Consider the following 19993-nt stretch of genomic DNA (forward strand, 5'->3'; position numbering starts at 1 on the left):
ACTTTTCAGTAAGTGAACACAAATTAAATGTTCTTCTTAAAAGCAGTTTGACTGACTTACCAATTGAGCTTAGCTCTGCGTGTGAGAGTCCAGGTCTGGTCTCTCCGTAGGCTGGAAGAAAAACATGAACGAGGTGATGTTTTGCACCACTCACGCTGATCTAGGTAGCAAAGAAGTGTCCCTTGAAGTCTTGCCCTTCTCATCCTCTGAGTTCGAGAGCTGGCCAGGCTGCATCGTCACTCCTTCCTTTTCATTCTGTGTGTCAGGTTTCTCTCCTAGGGAAACCAAAGCATGGGAAACGGAGGTGCGAGCTACGTATGCATCCCGGTCGCGGAGCCCAGAAGTACTTGCAGGCTTGAGAGTTTAAGTGTAGCCTTAGTGTCTGACCTGCAGTCTTGTACGGGTCAGAGGCAGATGACCTGGACAAAGGAAATGAGTAGGTACAGGGTCACCCTCCGTTAGCCCTGGGAAAGGGCAGACGAGGGAAGTCAAGTGCTTCAGACCCAAGGGCCTCACGTTCACAAGTAGCAGTTTGAATAGATGACTGTGATCATGTGACCGGTTTCTGACAAAGTCCTCAAACTGGACTGGTTTGCCATTCCCATGATGTGGCTCTCCAAGCTGAGATAAGAAGGTGGAAGAAAGATTTGTTTGACAGCGTCATCAAGTATGTCATGAGGACTCTGCTTGGGGAAATAGGGCTGAAGGGGCTTCGGTAGTGTAACATGAAGACTGAAGACATGTTCTTCGGATATTTGGGCAGGATAGAAGAACTTAACTTCAGCAGGCTGAAGTCAAGCAAAGAAGATTGCTCTGAAGAGACTGTCATAGAAATCTAAACTTAACCTCGCTTGAGAGCACCTTATGTAGTCTGCACCAACGCAGGAGCTCTCTTCTGGTTTTTGTAACTTCAGAATGAAGTTTATCTATCTGTTCTGGTTTTATATGGAAGAAATGTTACAAAGTTAATTCTAAATTGATTATTGTAAGATTTCATATGCTTTCTTAGTAATGTAAGTTACGTTCTGTTTCATCTCCACTAATTTCATTCGTTCCTCCAATGTAATTCTTTCATGACTTCCAACAAAGACATGTTTGTGCTCCAGAGGACTGATCCTCGTGGACGTTGTGTCTGAATTTTTTTTTTGTGCTTATTTCTAAAAACCACACTCAGGTTGTTTTGATCTAGTTGTATCCTTGATCATATTTGCTGCTGTTACAACTTCTTGTTCTTAATTTGAACAAGATTATCCAGACTGTAACTGGTTTTGTGAGTGTGTGCTCATAAGCCATTTTTTAAATGATCTGCAAAGCAGATATTTTTAGAGTCCTTTTACGTGTGCATGTTGCAGAAAGTGACAGGCTTTTAGATAATTTTTGATTTGCCAACTTGTTCTTAATGTTGAGCAAATGCTGTAATTTGGGCCAGTAATAAACTGCTGTTGCAGATGCTGTGTTTCGAATACCCAGATTCTGTGATCTATTACCTTGATTAAATACACCATATTGCAGTTCGTGGGTTCTGGTCCAGTGCTCTTTTTACCAAAATGCCCACAATGATAATTACGTATTCTCAAAGATAATTATAATGTAGTTCTCATCGAACTTGGTATTCATTTCCTGTTCATGCATGCTGAATTCTTACTCTTTTCTCTCTTGCTGGTTTGTTCTTAAACAACTATGTGGTCTTTTTGTAATCTGCATTAAATTATAAAAGACAGACTGTGATACTCTGTGAGCTCATCAGAGTATTGCTCTATTATAAAGTGGACACTTCCTTCACGGGAAGGGCGAGCTCTTTGCCAGTACAGGATACGAACAGTGATAAACCTAATACATGGCCAGATTTCTTGTGCTAGCCCTTTTAACAAGCATAACAAACACTGCATGTTTGCTGATTGTATTTATGACTCTCGCTTTCATAATACCACTGAATGAGAACTCGGAGGTAAGGGAACAGGAACTCTCAAGCACCATTCATGTTTTTGACATGACACACAGGAATTCAGTTTTGCCTTGATGATTCCTTTGACCTGGATCAGTTTAGTGTTTCTGTTCTGTAAAGCAGGAATGGTAGAAGTCTTAATACCAGTAAGCAACACTGTACACAACAACGAAGTTCGACTCTTAATGCTTGTTTAAGCATCTTACACGAATAGGAGCAAGCTCCTGCTGGCTTCAGGGACGAACACTGACTAACCTGAAAAATGTTGGTATTTGTAGCACTTTGTTTTTAAGCTGTGAATCAGTGTTTAGGCTCTGAGTCTTGGCCTGGTCTAAAGGATTCTGTATCAAACTGCAGAAAAATCCAGAAGACTTAGAACATTTTCCCTCTTTCGAGAATTTCCCGGTAGTATTTAATGCTCTGCTTTTAAGATGCAACATTCCCCACTGGAGAACGATAGAATTAACGTGACATGCTAAATGTTGCAGAACATCAGCATCAAACTCAGAGTGTCAACCCTTAGCCCGTTCTGCTGGAATCTTAAACTTTGACTTCTTGTTCTCATGTGTATTTCCATCAGATGTGCAAAAGAGGTGTGTTTGAAGCTGTGTCAGATACAGCAAACACCTCTCCTCCACTTGCTTTCTTGTACCAGCACAGCTGAGGAGTAATTTAATGGATTATAACAGACACTGTAATCACTTACTGATCAGAGTTCAGTTAAAAGAGAAGATCAGATGCCACGCTTCTCGGTTATGTTAGCGTTTGTAATGCTGATGATTATCACAAGGGAACATGGGGGTTGTCCAGCCAGAGGAGAAGATGATCAGAAATAGAATTACAGTGGCACAGAAATCTGGCTTTTTACCTAATTTATCAAAGCAGTAAGGATGCCTCCTGTGACCTCTCTGGATAGAAGATGCTTCTGCAGGACAGCTATAGCGTTTTGGGCTGTGTCTTACAAGTAAAGTGAAATTGTGAAACTTTTGGCACTGTGTGATTGTTCTTGCACCTCTGAAGCACCACCCGTGGTTGGCGATGGGCTTTCCCAGTACGCTGGCCTCTGCGTTCTTCATCGTAAACGCTCTTCGCAAGTTCTGAGGCCCTGTCGCTGTGCGTCACTGATGAAAGTTACAAATAAAAATAAGTTGTGAAAGCAATCTATGTTTTTACACGTTGGACCAGAGCAACATACTAGGTGTGAGGTCTGAGGATTCGATGTCCAGAATTAAAAGCCATGTCTTGTAATAAGAGCCGTGTCTCGAGCCAAGTGATGCAGAACAAGCAGCTGGTGAAAGGGGTGGTTGTACTTCATGCCCATAAGCAAGAAGAAAAGGTTAGCTGCCTCAAAAAGGCTTACAGTTACGAACGAGTGAATAAAGTACAGCCTGGGGCAGATGACTTCCATCACTCCTCTGCACTGGTATGAGATGGTCACTAAGTCCCTTTATTGTTTCTCTAGGAGCTCTGATGCTTCTTTTCACGTTTGACAAACTACTTCAATTTTACATACTGTCTCTCCCTATGTAAGAGAACAAAGGGCTTTAAATTTCCCTAGACGTTCCCCGTGCAATCTGTACCACTGATTTTACTGAGCGTTTTTGGTAAAGGTGGGTGTTTCTGGACAGCTCTTTGCGAGTAAGTTTTTAATTGGTGCCTGATTTGTCGGCACAGAGAGGGAGCTCTAGTAGTTCTTTCTGCAGTGTACTTCAGCCTTAAAGTTTCAGTGGGCTGATGTGAAATAAAAGGTGTTCAGCTACCTTGCTGATGCAGTCCAGATTGAAAGAGAAGGAGTTTGAGATACCGTTACGGTGCTGCTGCTGTGCTGCATTTTGCGTAGAAATAAGGTGGAGAAATTGACTCGTACTTTCCACGCTTGCCTCGTGTTGGTGCTGTTGTAACCCACATCTGCTCTGCTGCTGTCGAGCAGGAGTGTATGCTTGCCCTCTTCGGCTCACTAGATCTCCTTTATTCTTTTCTGCTACATTTTTCATCTGTGGAAGAATTCGGTTATCAACAAAAATATCCCCAGACCTCAGGATTCAGCAAAATAACATTCTTGGAAGACATTAGCCGTATGTCTGTCTCGTCAGATCGGCAGTACGAACTCATGGGAGGAGTTTAAAGTGGGTGACTTACAGCCCTGGTTATGAACAGGAGGAGGGGGAAGGCTGTGCATATTAAAGTTAAAAAGAAAGAAAAAATAAATAAATAGAAAAAATACACTGTTGCTGCCGGAACGTTTCTTTCAAAGAGCGTGACCTATCAACCCGTGTCTTAGAAGTGTCTCCTTGGAGGGGAAGGTAAGGTGATACCGTGGACTGGAAGAATATCCCCATCTTTGTTAACCTGAGTTCTGCTGATTGGCAAAACACAATTTCCTTCTAATAACGAATATAAAGAGCGCTCAGATAACCAGGTTTCTGTTAGAGGTGATCTTCGGCGTAAGAAGTGGTGGTGTGAAAGGGCAATGTGCTCTTCAGAAGGCTCCGGCATATTTGGGGTAGAAATGCTAAACAAATCGGATGGGGGAAGAGGGAAGCTACCGATGGCTGAAGGGAAGGTTATCTGGGGGGTCTGCTCCACCGTGCTCATCAGGCGCCATTGTCACTGACAGCCCTGCCAAGTATTTTAATTCTAGTGTTACCTTACATCGCTATTTCTCAGCCTAGTTTTGCCCAGGGCAGAAGTTGCAAAATTTTACGTAACCTGCATTCTTAACTTTCATTTTTATTAATGTATGTGGAAATAAAACATTATTTATAGTGTCAACACCTTTGTAACGGAGCACAAGATGGATTAGCAGAGGTTTGTGCTTGCTCTGCTGGCAGCTGCTGATGCCTTTAAATTTCGGTTTGGGAGTTTAAAAAACACCACATGCTCTCTCAGATGCGGAGCTCGCTTTCAGCTGGGGAGCAGAGTGAGCAGACAGATCCAGTGTGATGGCTCCAGGGACAGTGGTGTTACCAGTTCAAACAAAAGGAGGCACGAGAGCTAAGCTGGCATACGCTTGTTGGTGTGAACTCCTCACCTGGAGCTCGGTAATCTCATTTGTTTTGGCTCACTGTGTTGATGTCAGCAAGCTTTGGGCTGAGCTTTCTCAAACGGTGTGTTTTGAGAGTTAATTTTTTTTTCCTTTTATGAAGACCATGCCAAAACCGAGAGTCCAGGAATAAAAATGGAGAATAGTTGCTGTTGGATATGTGCTATAAAGGATGGAAACCCGTGTTTTTTTTAAAAAAAAAAAAAATCCAAAAATTACCTGTTGCATTCCTTTTAGTATACATTGCAGGGTTCATTCTACTCAAATTAAACTTTGTTGTACCCTTTTCTCTGGAAGGGGAAACGAAACTGCCTGTGATTCCCTGCTCCTACTTCAGCCCTGTCCTGCCCTGCCTCTCCCTTCGCAGCTTACTGTATCCGCCGCCTCGTCTGCGCCTTGGACATGTCGTTGGTGGCCAGTTCAGATCTGAAGCATTTTAGCCAGATACGGTTTCGCTGATGTTTGTAAATAGAGGAGAAGTGTTTTGAAGCTGACTGAAGGAGATGGGGTGTCTGTAGTTGGGAGCCTGGGAGGCTTAATAACCGATGGGGAAGGTGTTCTGCCAGCACTCAGCTGACGAAGCCAGACGCTGAGCTGGAGGTGGGGAAGAGCTCTGACCTGCAGAGAGGCAACGGCTTCTTCACAAAAGGAAGCCTTTAGGGCAAGGGATTAGTTACTGCTGTTGCAGTGTTGACGACTCCTAGCTCGACAAACGGCTGTTTAAAGGCGATGCTCTCTTGGCAGCGTGTAAACCAGCACAGCAGGCCGTGCGGGCTGCTTCCCCCCCCCCCCCAGTTCTGGCGTTAACTCATTTCATGACATAATTTCAGAGCGGTTTTGAAATTACAGAAGTGCTTTTATTTTTCCCCTCCTGAGAGCCTCTGATTTCACTCTGTGTGTGTGTTTGTTTGTTCCAGGCACTCAAGGAGTCGCGCCGCCCCCGCCGGCCCCTGTTGTTGGGTTGCAGACTCCGTCCACTGGCCTCTTAGGTGCCCGGCCTGGTTTGATACCACTCCAGCGACCGCCAGGAATGCCACCCCCGCCGCTGCAGCGGTTTCCCTTGATGCCGCCGCGACACATGCCTCCCCACATGATGCACAGAGGGCCCCCGCCGGGGCCAGGGAGCTTTGGGATGCCTCCCCCCCACGGAATGAAAACCCCCTTCCCGCCTCCAGGTCACTTTGTGAGACCGGGGGGGATGCCGGGAAGCGGGGGGCCAGGCGGACCCGAGGATACCAGAGACGGGAGGCAGTTCAGGAATGACAGGCAGACGTTCACGCCTAACAGAGACCAGGAGAGGTTTGGAAGGAGGTCTTTTGGAAATCGGGTAGAGAACGATCGCGAGCGCTACGGTAACCGCAACGATGACAGAGATCACGAGCGGCTGGGTAATCGCGACAGGCGAGACTGGGGACGAAGAAGCCCCGAACGCGATAGACACAGAGACTTGGAGGACAGAAACAGGCGGTCCAGTGGCCACCGAGACAGAGATTCGAGAGATAGGGAGTCCCGTAGAGACAAGGAAGAGAGTCGAGGAAAGGAGAAAGCGGAGATGACAGACAGGGCCGATGGCGACAAAAACCACGAGTCTCACAGCGGCAAAATGGAAGACGCAGACGTTGTTTCAGAACTTGCTGCGGGAGAGTCTGACCCTACGGGCGTAAAACCTGTTGAAGAGTTAACATCCGAGGCTACCTCATCTGTGGAACAGGCGGACAAGGAGATGGGCTCAGTGGCGGAGGCTCCTCGCTAGCGACTGGAAGTCGTCGAAAGATGACAGTGACATTTGTTGGAGTGTAGAGCTTTAGAGTTGTACAGTCTGCTGTATGATATTTGCTTCTGCTTCTATCACAGCCCCGCAGTAGTTGGTGGGGAATTGTAAGCAATTTGATTGCTTCCCTTCTATTTAAAATAGCCACAACATAACATGAAATACTGAAGATATGATTAAAATATTACCCATTTTTGCTGTAACTTTTTTAAAGTTTTGACTTTAAAAAGTTTACAAATCAGAAGTAGAAGTGCTTTCTATTTTTTTTTTTTTAATTTAAGAAAAGGTAACGGTGAAAGCTCCTCAAAACAATAGGGATGTGTTTTTAATAAACTCTATTTTCGTAACAAACTTTAACGTGTGCTATTCTTCCTACGCTGCACTGAAGTGGAAAAGGAGTGTTCAACATCTTAAAGTTTGAACTGTTGATGCTGTACTGGAGTCTAAATTAGACTGTTTTGTTTATATTTGTTAAAAAAAAATACATCCGTTTGTGTAGCTATTCACAGAAGCAAATTTTTATTTGTAATAGTCATCTTGATTTTTAGATTGCTGCATTTTAATGATCTACTTGACCATACTAGGTAGAAGTTAGTGGTTTTAAAATGTTAATTAATTGAAGAGTTAACTGCTTAGTGTTTGCAATGCAATCAATTTTTAATTTTTTTTTTTTTCCCTCCCCCCCACCCCCCCACTCCAGTTGGTTCTGTGGTAAATGAAACGTTGCCCTGCTTAGCCTTTCTTTAAAAAGTGGACACCGTCAGACACACTCGGTCTGCTCTGCTTGTGATGTTGTAAAATGACTGTGTGCGGCGGGCGGGGAAGCACGCCGGGTCAGCAGCTTCTGTACCTGTTCGTCATCATTGATGCTTCTCGGGAAGTGGGCTGGAAGAGCAAGCGAGGACGCCGGAACCCGATACAAAATGCCAACCTATTTTTTTAAAACGGGGCTGGGAAAAGGGAGGGAGGCGGGCGGGCGGGCGCGCGGGGAGTTTAAAATGCCGCCTCTTCACTCCGCTCCGGGCTGCTGCCCTTGTCCGCGCTAACGCTGTCTGCCGCCTCTGGTCCCGCAAGAGGTAGGTGCTCAGTTTTTACCCACCTCGCGTTGTACCTGTGGGGCCGAGGGACGAAGAGCGTGCGCACGCTCTCGCGTTTGTCTTTAAGTTCTACCATCCTGTCTCCGTACCACTTGGTGACTTTTGTCAGATTTTTAAGAGGGCAAATGCTGGTTCTTGGTGGTCGGCCCTTGAGTTTTGAAAGACAGCAGCGCTGCCCTGAGCGGGCAGAGCCCGGGCAGTCCCGCCCTGAACACGCTCAGCCGCACACCAGGCCTTTGCCCAGAGCTTGTTTAACTCCAGAAGTGTAGCGGGAAAATTGTATGAATCCTGTGCATATTTAATAGTTTTATTTTTTTTCTCCTTGATATAGGTGTGTTCTACTTTTAAAGTCGGGATTTTCCCCCTAAGCGAAGGGCAGCTGCTTTCTTACAGCAGTACTTTTTCATAGCTGCTCTGCGGCAGAGGGAATTTTTTCTGGGGGAGGGAGGGGGGTGGGAAGCAAACGTGGAGTGGCGGACCGGGGAGAGGACATATATTTTTATGTTCTTGCAACAGCAGAATAAAGAGAGAAAAAAAACCTGTTTACATACTTGTAGTGAACTCAGCTTCCATATGTTAAAACTTGTGTCCTTAATGGTTGTTTCATGCTGGGCCAGTGGAACTAACTTTTCATACAAAGCCAGACATTTATGTCTTATGTTTAAGACTTGTCTTAGTAAAAACTGCCATAATGCTGTAAGGAGGTAGGATATTTTTTTTAATGAGTACACTTTATTAAAAGATTTGAAGACAAGAACGAAAGAGACAGAAGGCTCCTCTGTTCACACAAACACCACCTCACATGCTCTCCATTTCCCTCATTAGGAAGTTGCAAACAAAGCCCAGGGACACGTTGGACGGCCTTTGCGGAATGATTCCTTGCTGCCTCCTGACCGACCAGCGTCGCACCACCAGTGTAACTGCCTTGCCCTTCTACAAAACTGCCAAATGTCTGGCTTTAAAAGAAGCCAACCCAGAAAGTTGTACGTAAAGATCGATTAGCTCAGTGCAAGTGTCCCTTACTGGTGATAATTAGCAACTAAGACCTTGGTTACGGAGCCCCTGCCTGCCAGATCCAGCAATTTGTATGTAAACCGAGCATTACTTCTACAGCCTTCAATGCAGCATCAGCTTCTAGCGTGCCGTCAGCTAACCCGACACGAGGAAGCAGGTTTGGGAGGCGAGATCTGCACGTACCAGGCTCTCACGCAGCAAAGCTCAGCGCTGAGAACGGCTGGGAGAGGAGCCACCCGATAGGCAGAGCTGCCAGAGCTCCCGCTCCACCACAGCTCGGCCTGCAGTTGTCCAGCGCTTGCTGGTTTCCCCCCTTTGGGAAAGGGGAGATGACACAACTGGCCTCTGAACTTCAGCAACAGGCAGAGGTGATGCTGGTCGTTGGGGGTGCTCAGTGTTGGGCACCCCTGGGAGGGAGGCAGAAGGTGCAGTCACTGCCTTGATTCTGCTGCAGCAGCTGAGCCGGAGCAGAGGCTGACCCCAGGGAAGGGGCACAGGTGGGTAGTGCCTGCACACACCACTGTTCACCACCTGCAACAGATGCAAGTTTGAAGGGCTTTTGCACTATTCTTGCTGTACAGCCACAGCCATCCCCTTCGTAACAGGCTACTCTGCAATCTGGGTGTCCAGAGCCACAGCCAACTACTTCCGTGAATCTCTTCTGTACAAGATAAAGGAACATTGATACAAGTCTTCATTAAAATTAGCCATTTTCTCTATTAGAACTTGGAAGTCTGTGTTTCAGAGATGTACCAGAAAACAATGCAAGCCGGCACTAGTACACAGCAATTACACTGCTGAACAGCTTTATGAAATTAAATATGGAACTCCTGGCTACACTCATCCTTTTTAAGGAGAGACCTGTTCCATGCTAAACACCCACACAGCTTGGAGATAGCTGTCATCTTCACCCCGACTGCATGCCAGCCCCAGCAACCCAACCCACACAGCCCAAGGGGTGGATGAGGCCCAAGGACAGAGGCTGGAGTCGGACCGTTTCATGTGCTTAAGGCCTCCCCACTGCACACACACATGCTGCAGTCACACATGAGCACCACCAGTGTCACATACAGTCACATTTTACCAAAAGAAGGTATTTCTGCAGAGCAGCAATTGCCCTCAGGTACACAAACCCCCTGGCTGTAACATGCAGAGGGTGTCAGGTTATTACCGCAGAACATGGAATTCTGTCACAGGGAAACACACAACACCACCAACAGCACCACTGGGGTGAGGACTGAGCTCAGGTCTGCCTTGTCCCAGGGTGACTGGCTGGAAGCAACTCATTGGGTGCTGTTGGTGCCTACCAAGTTCACCACCAAGACAAGGAAGCCCAGGCCTACTTGCCCCTGTTAGCAAGTTGGCAGGTAAGGGTTTGGTGGTGGGTTTTTAGACACCAGGACCAAGGTGTATTTGCCCAGCAAGTTTATTATGCAAGTTTGAAACCTACAAATGCTGCAAACTTTGCCAGGAGGAAGCCCTGATACACACAGCGCCCACTGCTCTTGGGTGAGGAGCCTTGCCCAAGCTCCCAAGGCCCATCCTCTGCATCACACGGTGTTCCAGAAGTGTTGGTGTTCAGGGTGTGACCTCCACCACGCATCTCCCACTACACAGAACAGGGCTCCAGCTCCTGAAGTTACTATACTTAATGGTTACAGCAGGTGCTTTAGCAGAAGACTACAGAGACATTCCATCAGGGTCACTTTAATTGCAATATACATCATACAAAATTAAGTCAGTCTTCCCCAGCTTAAGTGGTACTCGGAACACAGAGTAGTAATGAGATTAAGTGATAAATCTTTTGCTTGCACAAGGAAGGGCAAGTACAGCGTTTGCAATGAAATACAGCCCATTTGTCACTGTCACCTTACACACCTCAGGTACAATACTTAGCTCTTCGCTATCCCAATTACACCACAAGCTAAGCGAGGGCCAGCATTTCCAGTTAATTTGCTCTCGTTATCTCCCCCTCTACCCAGGTCATCGCATTTTTCATGGACCTAAAAGAGAATTGAAAAATGTCTTAATTCATGTTATTGCGTAACTGATCAACATTTTTCACTACTCGCAGCAGTAGCAGCGGTGACAAGCAACATCACCAGCAGGGTCTGTTACACAACAGAGAACACAGTGTAACACTGAATGCCAAACCAATACTCATACTAAAAACTTAAGCCTAGACTTGTCCAAAAAGATAACCTGCCTTCAGCTGAATTTGAACAGGAAGTCACCAAACCCCCATGTTTCAAAGAGTTACTGCCAGTCCAAGAGCAAGCTCGGACTCCACATCAAGGCCGCCCTGACAGCACAAGGCTGATGGCTGCGCTGCGGGTGCCGTGCCGTGGCCACGCCATCCCAAGTGCCACTCCACCCAGCTCCCCCTGTGCCGTGGCCGTCAGCCCAAGCCCCTGTTGCACGGGAGCACAGGGGTCTCGGCACACACCGGAGCTGCAAGGGAAACAAGCCTGACAATGCTGATGGGCAGCACAGGTTGAGGCAGCAGCTACCAGACCAGGACTAGTGAACGGTGTCCTGAAGCGCCCGCTGCCATAACTTTCAGCAACGGCATTTGTGCCGGACCACCAGTTCCTTCCTCCAGTCAGGTTGCTTTAGTCACTCACAGCTAGAAGCAGCAAAGTTAAATGGAGAGGAACATCTTCGGAAGGCAGGCATCTCACAGCAATGAAGTGCCACCCTAATACGCAGAGGACTTCCAGGCAGGGCTTCAAAGAACTCCCCACACTGGAAATCTTGCACTGCCAGTTCTATAACAAACACCAGAGACTGGCCTCCAGCATCAAGGAGTCTCCACTCATTGGCAAGACTGCTCCAGAGTCCCTGTAAAGCACCCAAGTAAGCACCAAGACACTTACCACCATGGTACGTCCGATGATGCTATATGGTCCACTCAGAGAAATGATGGAATCTTCTATTTCCACTTCTGCTACACCTCCTTTAGCAGTCACATTGCCAAGGTCTCCCACGTGCCTACACAAAGACACAGAAAAACTCATAGAAAATCGGTTGAATTGAAAGCTCTAAGTGATGGCCTGGACAACACAATACACATAGCTACTACACCAAAGTACTCTATCTTATCCTACAGGGCACACGTGTCCTCATTTACCACCACCAGTCAATCTCGAACACTTTAACTATTTTAACTCCTTTAGTTCAAGGGATGATTAAAATTCAGTCCTAGGTAGAATGTGAAACCAGAATCAGCTTTGGGGAAAGGAATACCACCACTCCCTAACAAGCCAAGCCACGAGCGCACAACTCTTATAGCCAAGAATTCCTCCATGCTGATGGCATCTCTCTCTGCTCAAAGAAAGTCTCTCAAATTAGGTGAAATAACCTTTCCTGCACATACACAGTTTGCTGTACATACCGCCACTATTCTTAAGAGCTTTTAATGTCTATCACAAATCAGCTGTTCCACCAGCAGCTGCAGGCTTTCAGTTTAAATAGGATTAGTAGAAGCAGTTTGTCAAGCAACAGGTCAAAGGGGGTGCACTAAGTGCTGCCCAAGTTCTCACTGGTATCAGGGATGACTCTTGAGTATCCTTGGCATTTTCCCCACACATTTGGCATTATACCCTACCACACAGCTTTTATCAGAGCTAGACCTCTGCCAGGACTTCCCCTAAGAATTAAGCCTCAAGCATTCAGTTTTCACTTAACTTCTGGACATTCCAACATATTGTTTCCTACACATCTGCCCCAAATAAACAATTCGGTCAAAAGACAAGGTGGTGTTCTGCAAGACTCTGCCATCCAGATTCAGACCCTTGAGTACTAATGTCTAACACTCTCCATGCACACAGGGTGGCCAGCTCAGCTCACCAAATGCTGACTACCAGCTCCTTCGACAGCATAGCACCAATTTCGTATTTTTAACCAAGTCCTATAACATCAGGTCAAGGTCAGTTTTCCCTTTGGGAATTTGTTTGCTTCCAGGAAGCTTCAGTCCAATTGTTTCAACTCTACACTAATAAAAGCATGATCTAGTTCTTATACCCTCCTAAGGAATCCCCCAGCCTACAGCTGCCTCAGTAGGCAGGTCAGTCCCACCAGAAGCAGGATTCGACACAGCAGAACCAGCACAAGCCATATGTTCATGCAGTTTTGACCTTTAGCACTGGAGCAGTCGGCTGCCAGTGAAGCCCTTGAGCACACCATTTCATGCTGCTCCGTCATCCGGACAGCTGGCTAGCAGCCAGCTTGCTCGGTCTGGCATGCAACTGATCACTCAGGTATGAGCTGATCACAGAAGGTGCAGTTATGCAATGTGAGCACCCGAAGGCTAACCACAATGCCAAGTTGGTCCCAGTGCTAGTCCAGACCCTACCTGTGCAAGACCAGCCCATCTTTTACACTTGTTCCCAGTTCCACTCACTACCACAGTGGCCTTCAGCTCTTGTGCAGTCTCCAAACAAGGCCAGTATACTATTTAAACCGCTTGCTCAGACACCAGGTCTCAAACATGTAAGGGTTCCCTGAAGGTAACTGGACTATGAAAACTGCTTCCAGGGGAAAAACCAGGTCCCAGCTCCCACTGAGGTACTCAGATACTCAGCACAAGCATCAGGCCCTGTACTGACACACAGCCCCCAAGGAGTACATGCTGTAGGTAGTACAGTACCTAACAGGCTAAGAACAGCCCAGCACACCCCATAAAAAGCCACCATGCCCAGGCACACACAGTTTTGTGTTCATCTTGCAGTCTCATCTAAAGCCTCAGCACCTTCCACTGATAATCCTGATCTGCCATATGAAAAGCCTGCATACGGCTCAACAACTGACAGTTCAGGGCCTCTGTTAACAAAAGCTGGCCCCAAAACAGAAGCGAAGCAAATCACCGCTGACCAAATAAAGCTCTAACAAACACATGAATCCCCTATACTCGCATCCTGTGGAACCTTCACTCAGTAACAGCCTTTATTTCCTCCTCTCCCCAAGCTATGAAAAAGCAAAGAATATGTCCCAATGACATTTCACCCATGCTCTTGCAGTCAAGGTGTCTAACAAATCGCTTGCTCAGTTATCAGAGCCTTTGTTAAAGGACCCTAGAAGCCCTGCAGAAGTTAGCTGTTTTCTCCTGGTATCGCCCTAGCATTATTCACAAACTGGCCTCCCAAGCACAAAGTAGTACCAACACGGCTGCCGCACAGAGCAGCTACCCAGTAAGAGGCCAGGCGCATTGAACTCACCTTTCTGCATCCTTTGGTCCACCATGCTGCTTGCCTTCAGGATTGAAGTGAGAACCTGCACTGGTACACCCTGAAACAGAACACAGCCATTAAAAGATTTTTTTTTTCCCAGTAGCCAGTTTAAATCTGTCGCTTATACATTACACCAAGGTAGTCCTCCTATAGCCAGAGGAAGTGAAGTCACTAACAATGAAGCAGGTACTCTGCTGTTAGATGTTCCACTAATCCTCCACAAGTAAATAACCTACTACAGACCTACAATTTCAATAAAGTAAGATTACTCATTCTAAAACTGTGGCTGAGTTCAAAGCTTCCTTATTTCTTAACACTAGGTTATCATGTATTTAAGCTAGTCCTTGATATGTCAGACCTTGACCACCAGCCTAATCATGTTCAAAGTATTAAATGGGAGGCAATTCCTTAGGAAATGTCATCATTTCTTAACACAGATTTGCAGTCACAAGACCCAAGTATGCTTAATACTAGTTGCTGCTGCAACGCTAGAGAAGCTCTTTAAAGCTGAGTAATCACATTACAGCCGTAACTCAAAAGCCTGGTCAGACATCTTACCATTTGTATTGTCCCCAAATTCATGGACATGGAAGCCATGATCTCCATCAGTCAAGCCACTGATTCTTCCAGTAACTTTCACTGGTCCATTACCCTTTAACGAAAAGAATTTATTACCACAATGACTATGGCATTAAATAGCCTTGCGTTAAATGGAGCTGCCTAGTCAACAGAAAGCACTAGAGACTCCACTGCAAGTTCAGCTACCAAGACACGAACAATCGCATTAACTGATTCTATATGGCAACACAGTATTTCACAGAACGCCCGTGTTTATTTAGCCACTTAAAATAGACTCTTCCTATTATGCATCAACAAGCAAAAGGAATGCCTTTTATCAGATGGCTTGCTTTTGAGACTGATTCTGTACTTCCATTCAGAAGCACAAGCAACCCTGACCTCGTTCCTCCTCTACAGATATAGTTTCGCCTGTATGCAGCCCCAACTTCTTCACCGAGTGTAAATGACTGACTGTTAAAAGGGCTCTGGCCACTCGGCAAGTAAAGCTCCCTTAAGCCCCACCCTGACAGGGGTAAACAACCTCCGCAGGAAGACCGAGGCCGGCTCCAGCACCGACCTCGGCCGCACACCCCGAGCAGGGCAGAAGCCACACGCTCCCCGCCCCGCCCCCCCCCCCCCCCCCCCCCGCGCTGCGCTGGGGCTGGCGGAGCGCCACACGGTGCCCGGGGCGCCCCGACGCGCCCAGCCTCACCGGGAGGCACCCAGGGCCGCAAGAGCAACAACCCCGCTCCCTCCCATCGCCGCAGCGGCCACGGCCCAGGCCAAGCCCGCCCGGCGCAGCCGGCGGGGAGGAGGGGAAGGGAGCACCGCGCCACAGCCCCGCACCAGTGACTCAGCACTGCGGCCGGGCGAGCCCCCGGGGGAGGGGCAGAGCGACAGGGTCGCGCCCGCCGCCGCCAGCCCTTGCCTGCTGATGGAAGTGGATGACGCCCTCCACGGGGCCGGTCCCCTTCATCACGCACACGGCCTTCAGCGCCGCCATGTTCCCGGCGGAGAGCGGCGTATAACGCACCCTACGGCAACCCGCGCCCGAAGACGAGGGGTCCGCCCCTCCCGCCGCCTTTATATAGCGCGGCCCGTCAGCGCCGCGGCCAATCGCGGTGCGCTCGCGGGTCCCCTCGAGCAATTGCTACGCGGGGTTCGGCCAATCGGGGGGGACGGATGGCGGCAGCGCGCGGGCGCCCCGCCAATCAGCGTCAACCGCCTCTGAGCCAGGGGCGGGCGGGGCCGCCCCCTCGCGGCGGGGCGCGTTGTGTAACGGCGGTGGCGGCGGTACCTGAGGGCGCTGCAGGCGGCGGCGGCGCCGCGGGCGAAGCGGCCGGGGCGAAGCGGGGCCTCCTGGGTCTGTGGCCAAGCGGTGGCCGGGCCTGGGCAAGCCGGGCAGCGGAGGAGGAGGAGGAGGGGCCAGACCCCTCGCTTTGGCCTGCTCGGCGTTTTCTCGAGAGCCTGAGGGAGTTGCTCCTGCGTTTCCCATCGTGGTGGCATTGGGGCCCTGCGGAGGCCCTGTGCTTGAAGGAGTCGCACTTCAAAGCTTTCTCTCTCGAATCATCGAGGTGCAGTGTCTTGGTATTATAATGTTATGGTTTCACCCAGGGATAAACCTTTTCCTTTAGGTATGCCCTAAAGTAGTGACACGGGGAGCAGCAGCAACCATGTTGTTTTCCTCTTCAGCAAACATTTTTCTTTTAGTATCTTTGCATCTTTTTCCCTCCCCCGGAGCTGTTTTCTGGTGTTACTGACGGAGGTGTGTTGCACCGTCAACTCTCATCTAAAATTGAATGCAGTTTTGAAGTTGCTTCTGAGTAGCTTTGCATTTCAAAATAGTTGCCCTGCCCAGAAGATGTTTTGTGCAGAAACCATCCAAGCTACGATCTGAAGCTGGTGTTGCTCAGCTGCTGACCTTTCTTAGAGACACCTTTGCACATAGGCTACCCACAGCAACAGGCTGGCTGCACCGTATGCAGCTCAGAGCTCTGCTTAAAATGCAAAGTGTCTTGGTGTAGCCGTGGATCTCTCCTGTGATAAATAATTTTGTCCCAGACCAGGTTTTTAAACAAAGTTTCCAATTTATTAAGTGAATAGAGATAAGCAAACAGTGCTGGGTGGGCCAGGAGTCTCTGCTCTACCAGGACGCACACCATGAAAAACAAAGCAACTTCTTTTATAGACTAGCATTAATTACATATTCATAATAGGCGTGTTCTTTTGCAACGGGCTAGCAAGACACATCGGTTCATATACACAAAAATCACACACATTAATCAGAACTCCTGAGAAGGGCAGTCCCACGGTGATAAGTTCCCGGGATTCACCCACACCTCTGGTGATTGGTGATAAGTTCCCGGGATTCATTTACACCTCCGGTGATCGCTCTTAATCTTCCTTGCATTAGTTGAATCTTCCTCCCTGAGCACAAGCCAGGGCCCCTTTTCTGATGCAAATTCCTCTTGTAAGGAGCAATCCTGTAGATGTGTCCTGGGCGTGTAGATGTGTTTCCTTGATATCTGGAGCTTTGTCTCCTCGGTGGAGGATGTAATAGATGTTATCTATTTACCAATTTTGATCATCAAATAGCTAAAACATCCTTGTGGGGGAAGGAAAACTCAGGGGAACAAAGACGAACACGAATCAGATAAGCACATTTCACAACTCCATATCTGAGGGATGTGTAGGGCAGAGATGACAAAATAGGTTCTTTCCATGCTGGTAACGCTGGCAAATCTTAAGACTCCCAGCGAAGGTTAACACCAGAGTTGGGAAGCATACAGCCCTGCCGCTCTGTTCAAAGATCTGCAGCTTTTGAGCATTTTACGAATGAAAAGTTGCATTTAATTAATTCCTTTGGCAAAACCACATTGCTTGTTTTTCTGCTGCGTTACTGATGGAGAAATTAAGGCAGAAGCACAAAATGATTTTACCATACCTGGGACTTCAGGTAATCTGTATACAACTGAGGTATAAATGACTTAAAGCCCAGGTGGTTTTAAGTCACATGGCTGAGAATGCCATATGATCAGGGAAGGACACACAGGGTTTGTTTCACACATCAGACTCAGCCATGACACTTGAGTCATGGCTCAGGTGACATGACAAACAAACAGGGATTTGTTTGTTTGAATGGCATGTTTCTCTGCTTGAGAAAGAAGCAGCAGGGGAGAAACCCCACAAAAATACCCATGTATCTGAGAGACAGATAAAGATTTGTAGTTTAATCCCAGAAAGAAGCTAAGAGAGAAGGAGAGCTGGGCAACTTCCTATCTAGAAGGCATTTTGACACTGTGAGTAAAACTCCCTAGAGTTTCATTCCTGGTGGTGTGACTGGAGAGAAAAGGCTTTGTAAACGACTTGTGAGCAAAAAGGTCTGTGCTCATGGCACAGCATGGAGCACCCTGAGTGCCTGCTAGATCGAGAGGATTCATAGAATCATAAAATAGTTTGGGTTGGAAGGGACCTTTGAAGATCATCTAGTCCAACACCCCTGCAGTGAACAGGGACATCTTCAACTAGATCAGGTTGCTCAAAACCCTATCCAACTTTGAATGTTTCCAAGGATGGACCTTCTACCACCTCTCTGGGCAGCATGTTCCAGTGTTTCACCACCTTCCTTATAAAAAATTTCTTCCTTATATGTAGTCTAAATCTGCCCACTTTTAATTTAAAACCATTACCCCTTGTCCTATTGCAACAGGCCCTGCTAAAAAGATTTTCCCTGTCTTATAGGCCCCCTTTAATTACTGGAAGGCCACTAGAAGGTCTCCCCAGAGCCTTCTCTTCTCCAGCCTGAACAGACCCAGCTCTCTCAGCCTGTCCTCATAGGGGAGGTGCTCCAGCCCCCTGATAATTTTTGTGGCCCTCCTCTGGACTTGCTCCAACAGGTCCGTGTCTTTCCTGTGCTGAGGACTGCAGAGCTGAACACAGTGGTCCAGGTGGAGTGTCACCAGAGCTGAGCAGAGGGGCAGAATCACCTCCCTCAACCTGCTGGCCACACTGCTTTTGATGCAGCCCAGGATGCAATTGGCCTTGTGGGCTGCGAGTGCACATTGCCGGGTCATGTCCAGGTTTTTGTCCACGAGTACCTCCAAGTCCTTCTCCTCAGGGCTTCTTTTGATCCCTTCATCCCCCAGCCTGTATTGAACTGGGGATTGCCCCGACCCAGGTGCAGGACCTTGCACTTGGCCTTGTTGAACCTCATGACATTCACATGGGGCCCACTTCTTGATGGTGAGGTCCCTATGGATGGCATCCCATTCCTTAGGTGTGTTAACCATGCCACTCAGCTTGATGTTGTCTGCAAACTTGCTGAGGGTGCACTTGATCCCACTGTCCATGTCATTGATGAAGATACTAAACAGCACTGGTCCCAGTACGGACCATGAGGGACACCACTCGTCACCGATCTCCATCTGGACATTGAGCCGTTGACCACTACCCTCTGGTTGTGACCATCCAACCAATTCCTCACCCACTGAACAGTCCACTCATCAAACCCATATCTCTCCGATTTAGAGAGAAGGATGTTGTCGGGGACCATGTCAAAGGACTTACAGTAGTTCAGATAGATGACATCCATAGCTCTTCCCTTGTGCACAGATGTAGTGACTCCATCACAGAAGGCCACTAGGTTGGTCGAGCAGGACTTGCCCTTGCTGAAGCCATGCTGGCTGTCTCGAATCAACTCCCTGTCCTCCGTGTGCCCTGGCATAGCTTCTGGGAGGATCTGTTCCATGATCTTCGCAGGCACAGAGGGGAGGCTGAGAGGTCGGTAACTCCCAGAGTCCTCCTTTCCACCTTTCTTAAAAATGAGTGCAATGTTTCCCTTTTTCCAGTCACCAGGGACTTCACTGACTGCCACATGACGTTTCAAATATCCTGGGGAGTGGCTTGGCAACTACATCAACCAATTCCCTCAGGACTCTGGGATGCATCTTGTCAGGTCCCATAGAGTTATATATGTTCAGGTTCCTCAGGTGGTTATGAACCTCATCTTGCCTGACAGTGAGAAGGACTTTGCCCCCCCAGTCCCTGCCTTACTGCCCATCCAGTTGAGAGCTGTGGGAAGAGAGGTTGCTGGTGAAGACTGAGGCAAAAAAGTTGTTGAGTACCTCAGCCTTCTCCTCATCCGTTCTCACCAGCTCACCAGTCTTGCTCATGAGGGGGACTGTGCTTTCTTTGACCTTCCTTTTCGGGCTGACATACTCGTGGAAGCTTTTCTCGCTATTCTTTGCATCCCTTCCCAAGTTCAGCTCCAGCTGCACCTTGGCCTTTCTGACCCCATCCCTACACAACTGGGCAGTGGCCCTTGAGGTGAATCTTGTT

At 47.9% G+C, this 19993-nt stretch overlaps 2 protein-coding genes across 2 annotated transcripts in view; one reads left to right on the plus strand and one right to left on the minus strand.

The window, feature by feature from the left end:
- Positions 1-7072, plus strand: part of SCAF4 (SR-related CTD associated factor 4) — a 43863-nt gene extending 36791 nt beyond the window's left edge. Inside the window, exon 20 of the mRNA XM_086482270.1 lies at positions 5906-7072. Within this exon, the coding sequence (XP_086338396.1) occupies positions 5906-6741 (836 nt within the window). The 3' untranslated portion in view covers positions 6742-7072. The remainder of the gene's footprint in view (positions 1-5905) is intronic.
- Positions 7073-10278: 3206 nt separating this feature from the next.
- Positions 10279-15703, minus strand: SOD1 (superoxide dismutase 1). The gene is made up of 5 exons (XM_086462201.1): positions 15585-15703; positions 14657-14750; positions 14087-14156; positions 11747-11861; positions 10279-10873 (listed from the first exon to the last, which is right to left on the minus strand). Exons 1-5 carry the CDS (start codon positions 15657-15659, stop codon positions 10763-10765), a joined length of 465 nt encoding a protein of 154 aa, XP_086318327.1. The 5' UTR covers positions 15660-15703; the 3' UTR covers positions 10279-10762.
- Between the last annotated feature and the right edge of the window lie 4290 nt (positions 15704-19993).

The sequence above is a fragment of the Leptosomus discolor genome, chromosome 1 (genome assembly GCF_034619465.1).
Source record: "Leptosomus discolor isolate bLepDis1 chromosome 1, bLepDis1.hap2, whole genome shotgun sequence".
Classification (NCBI taxonomy): Eukaryota; Metazoa; Chordata; class Aves; order Leptosomiformes; family Leptosomidae; genus Leptosomus; species Leptosomus discolor.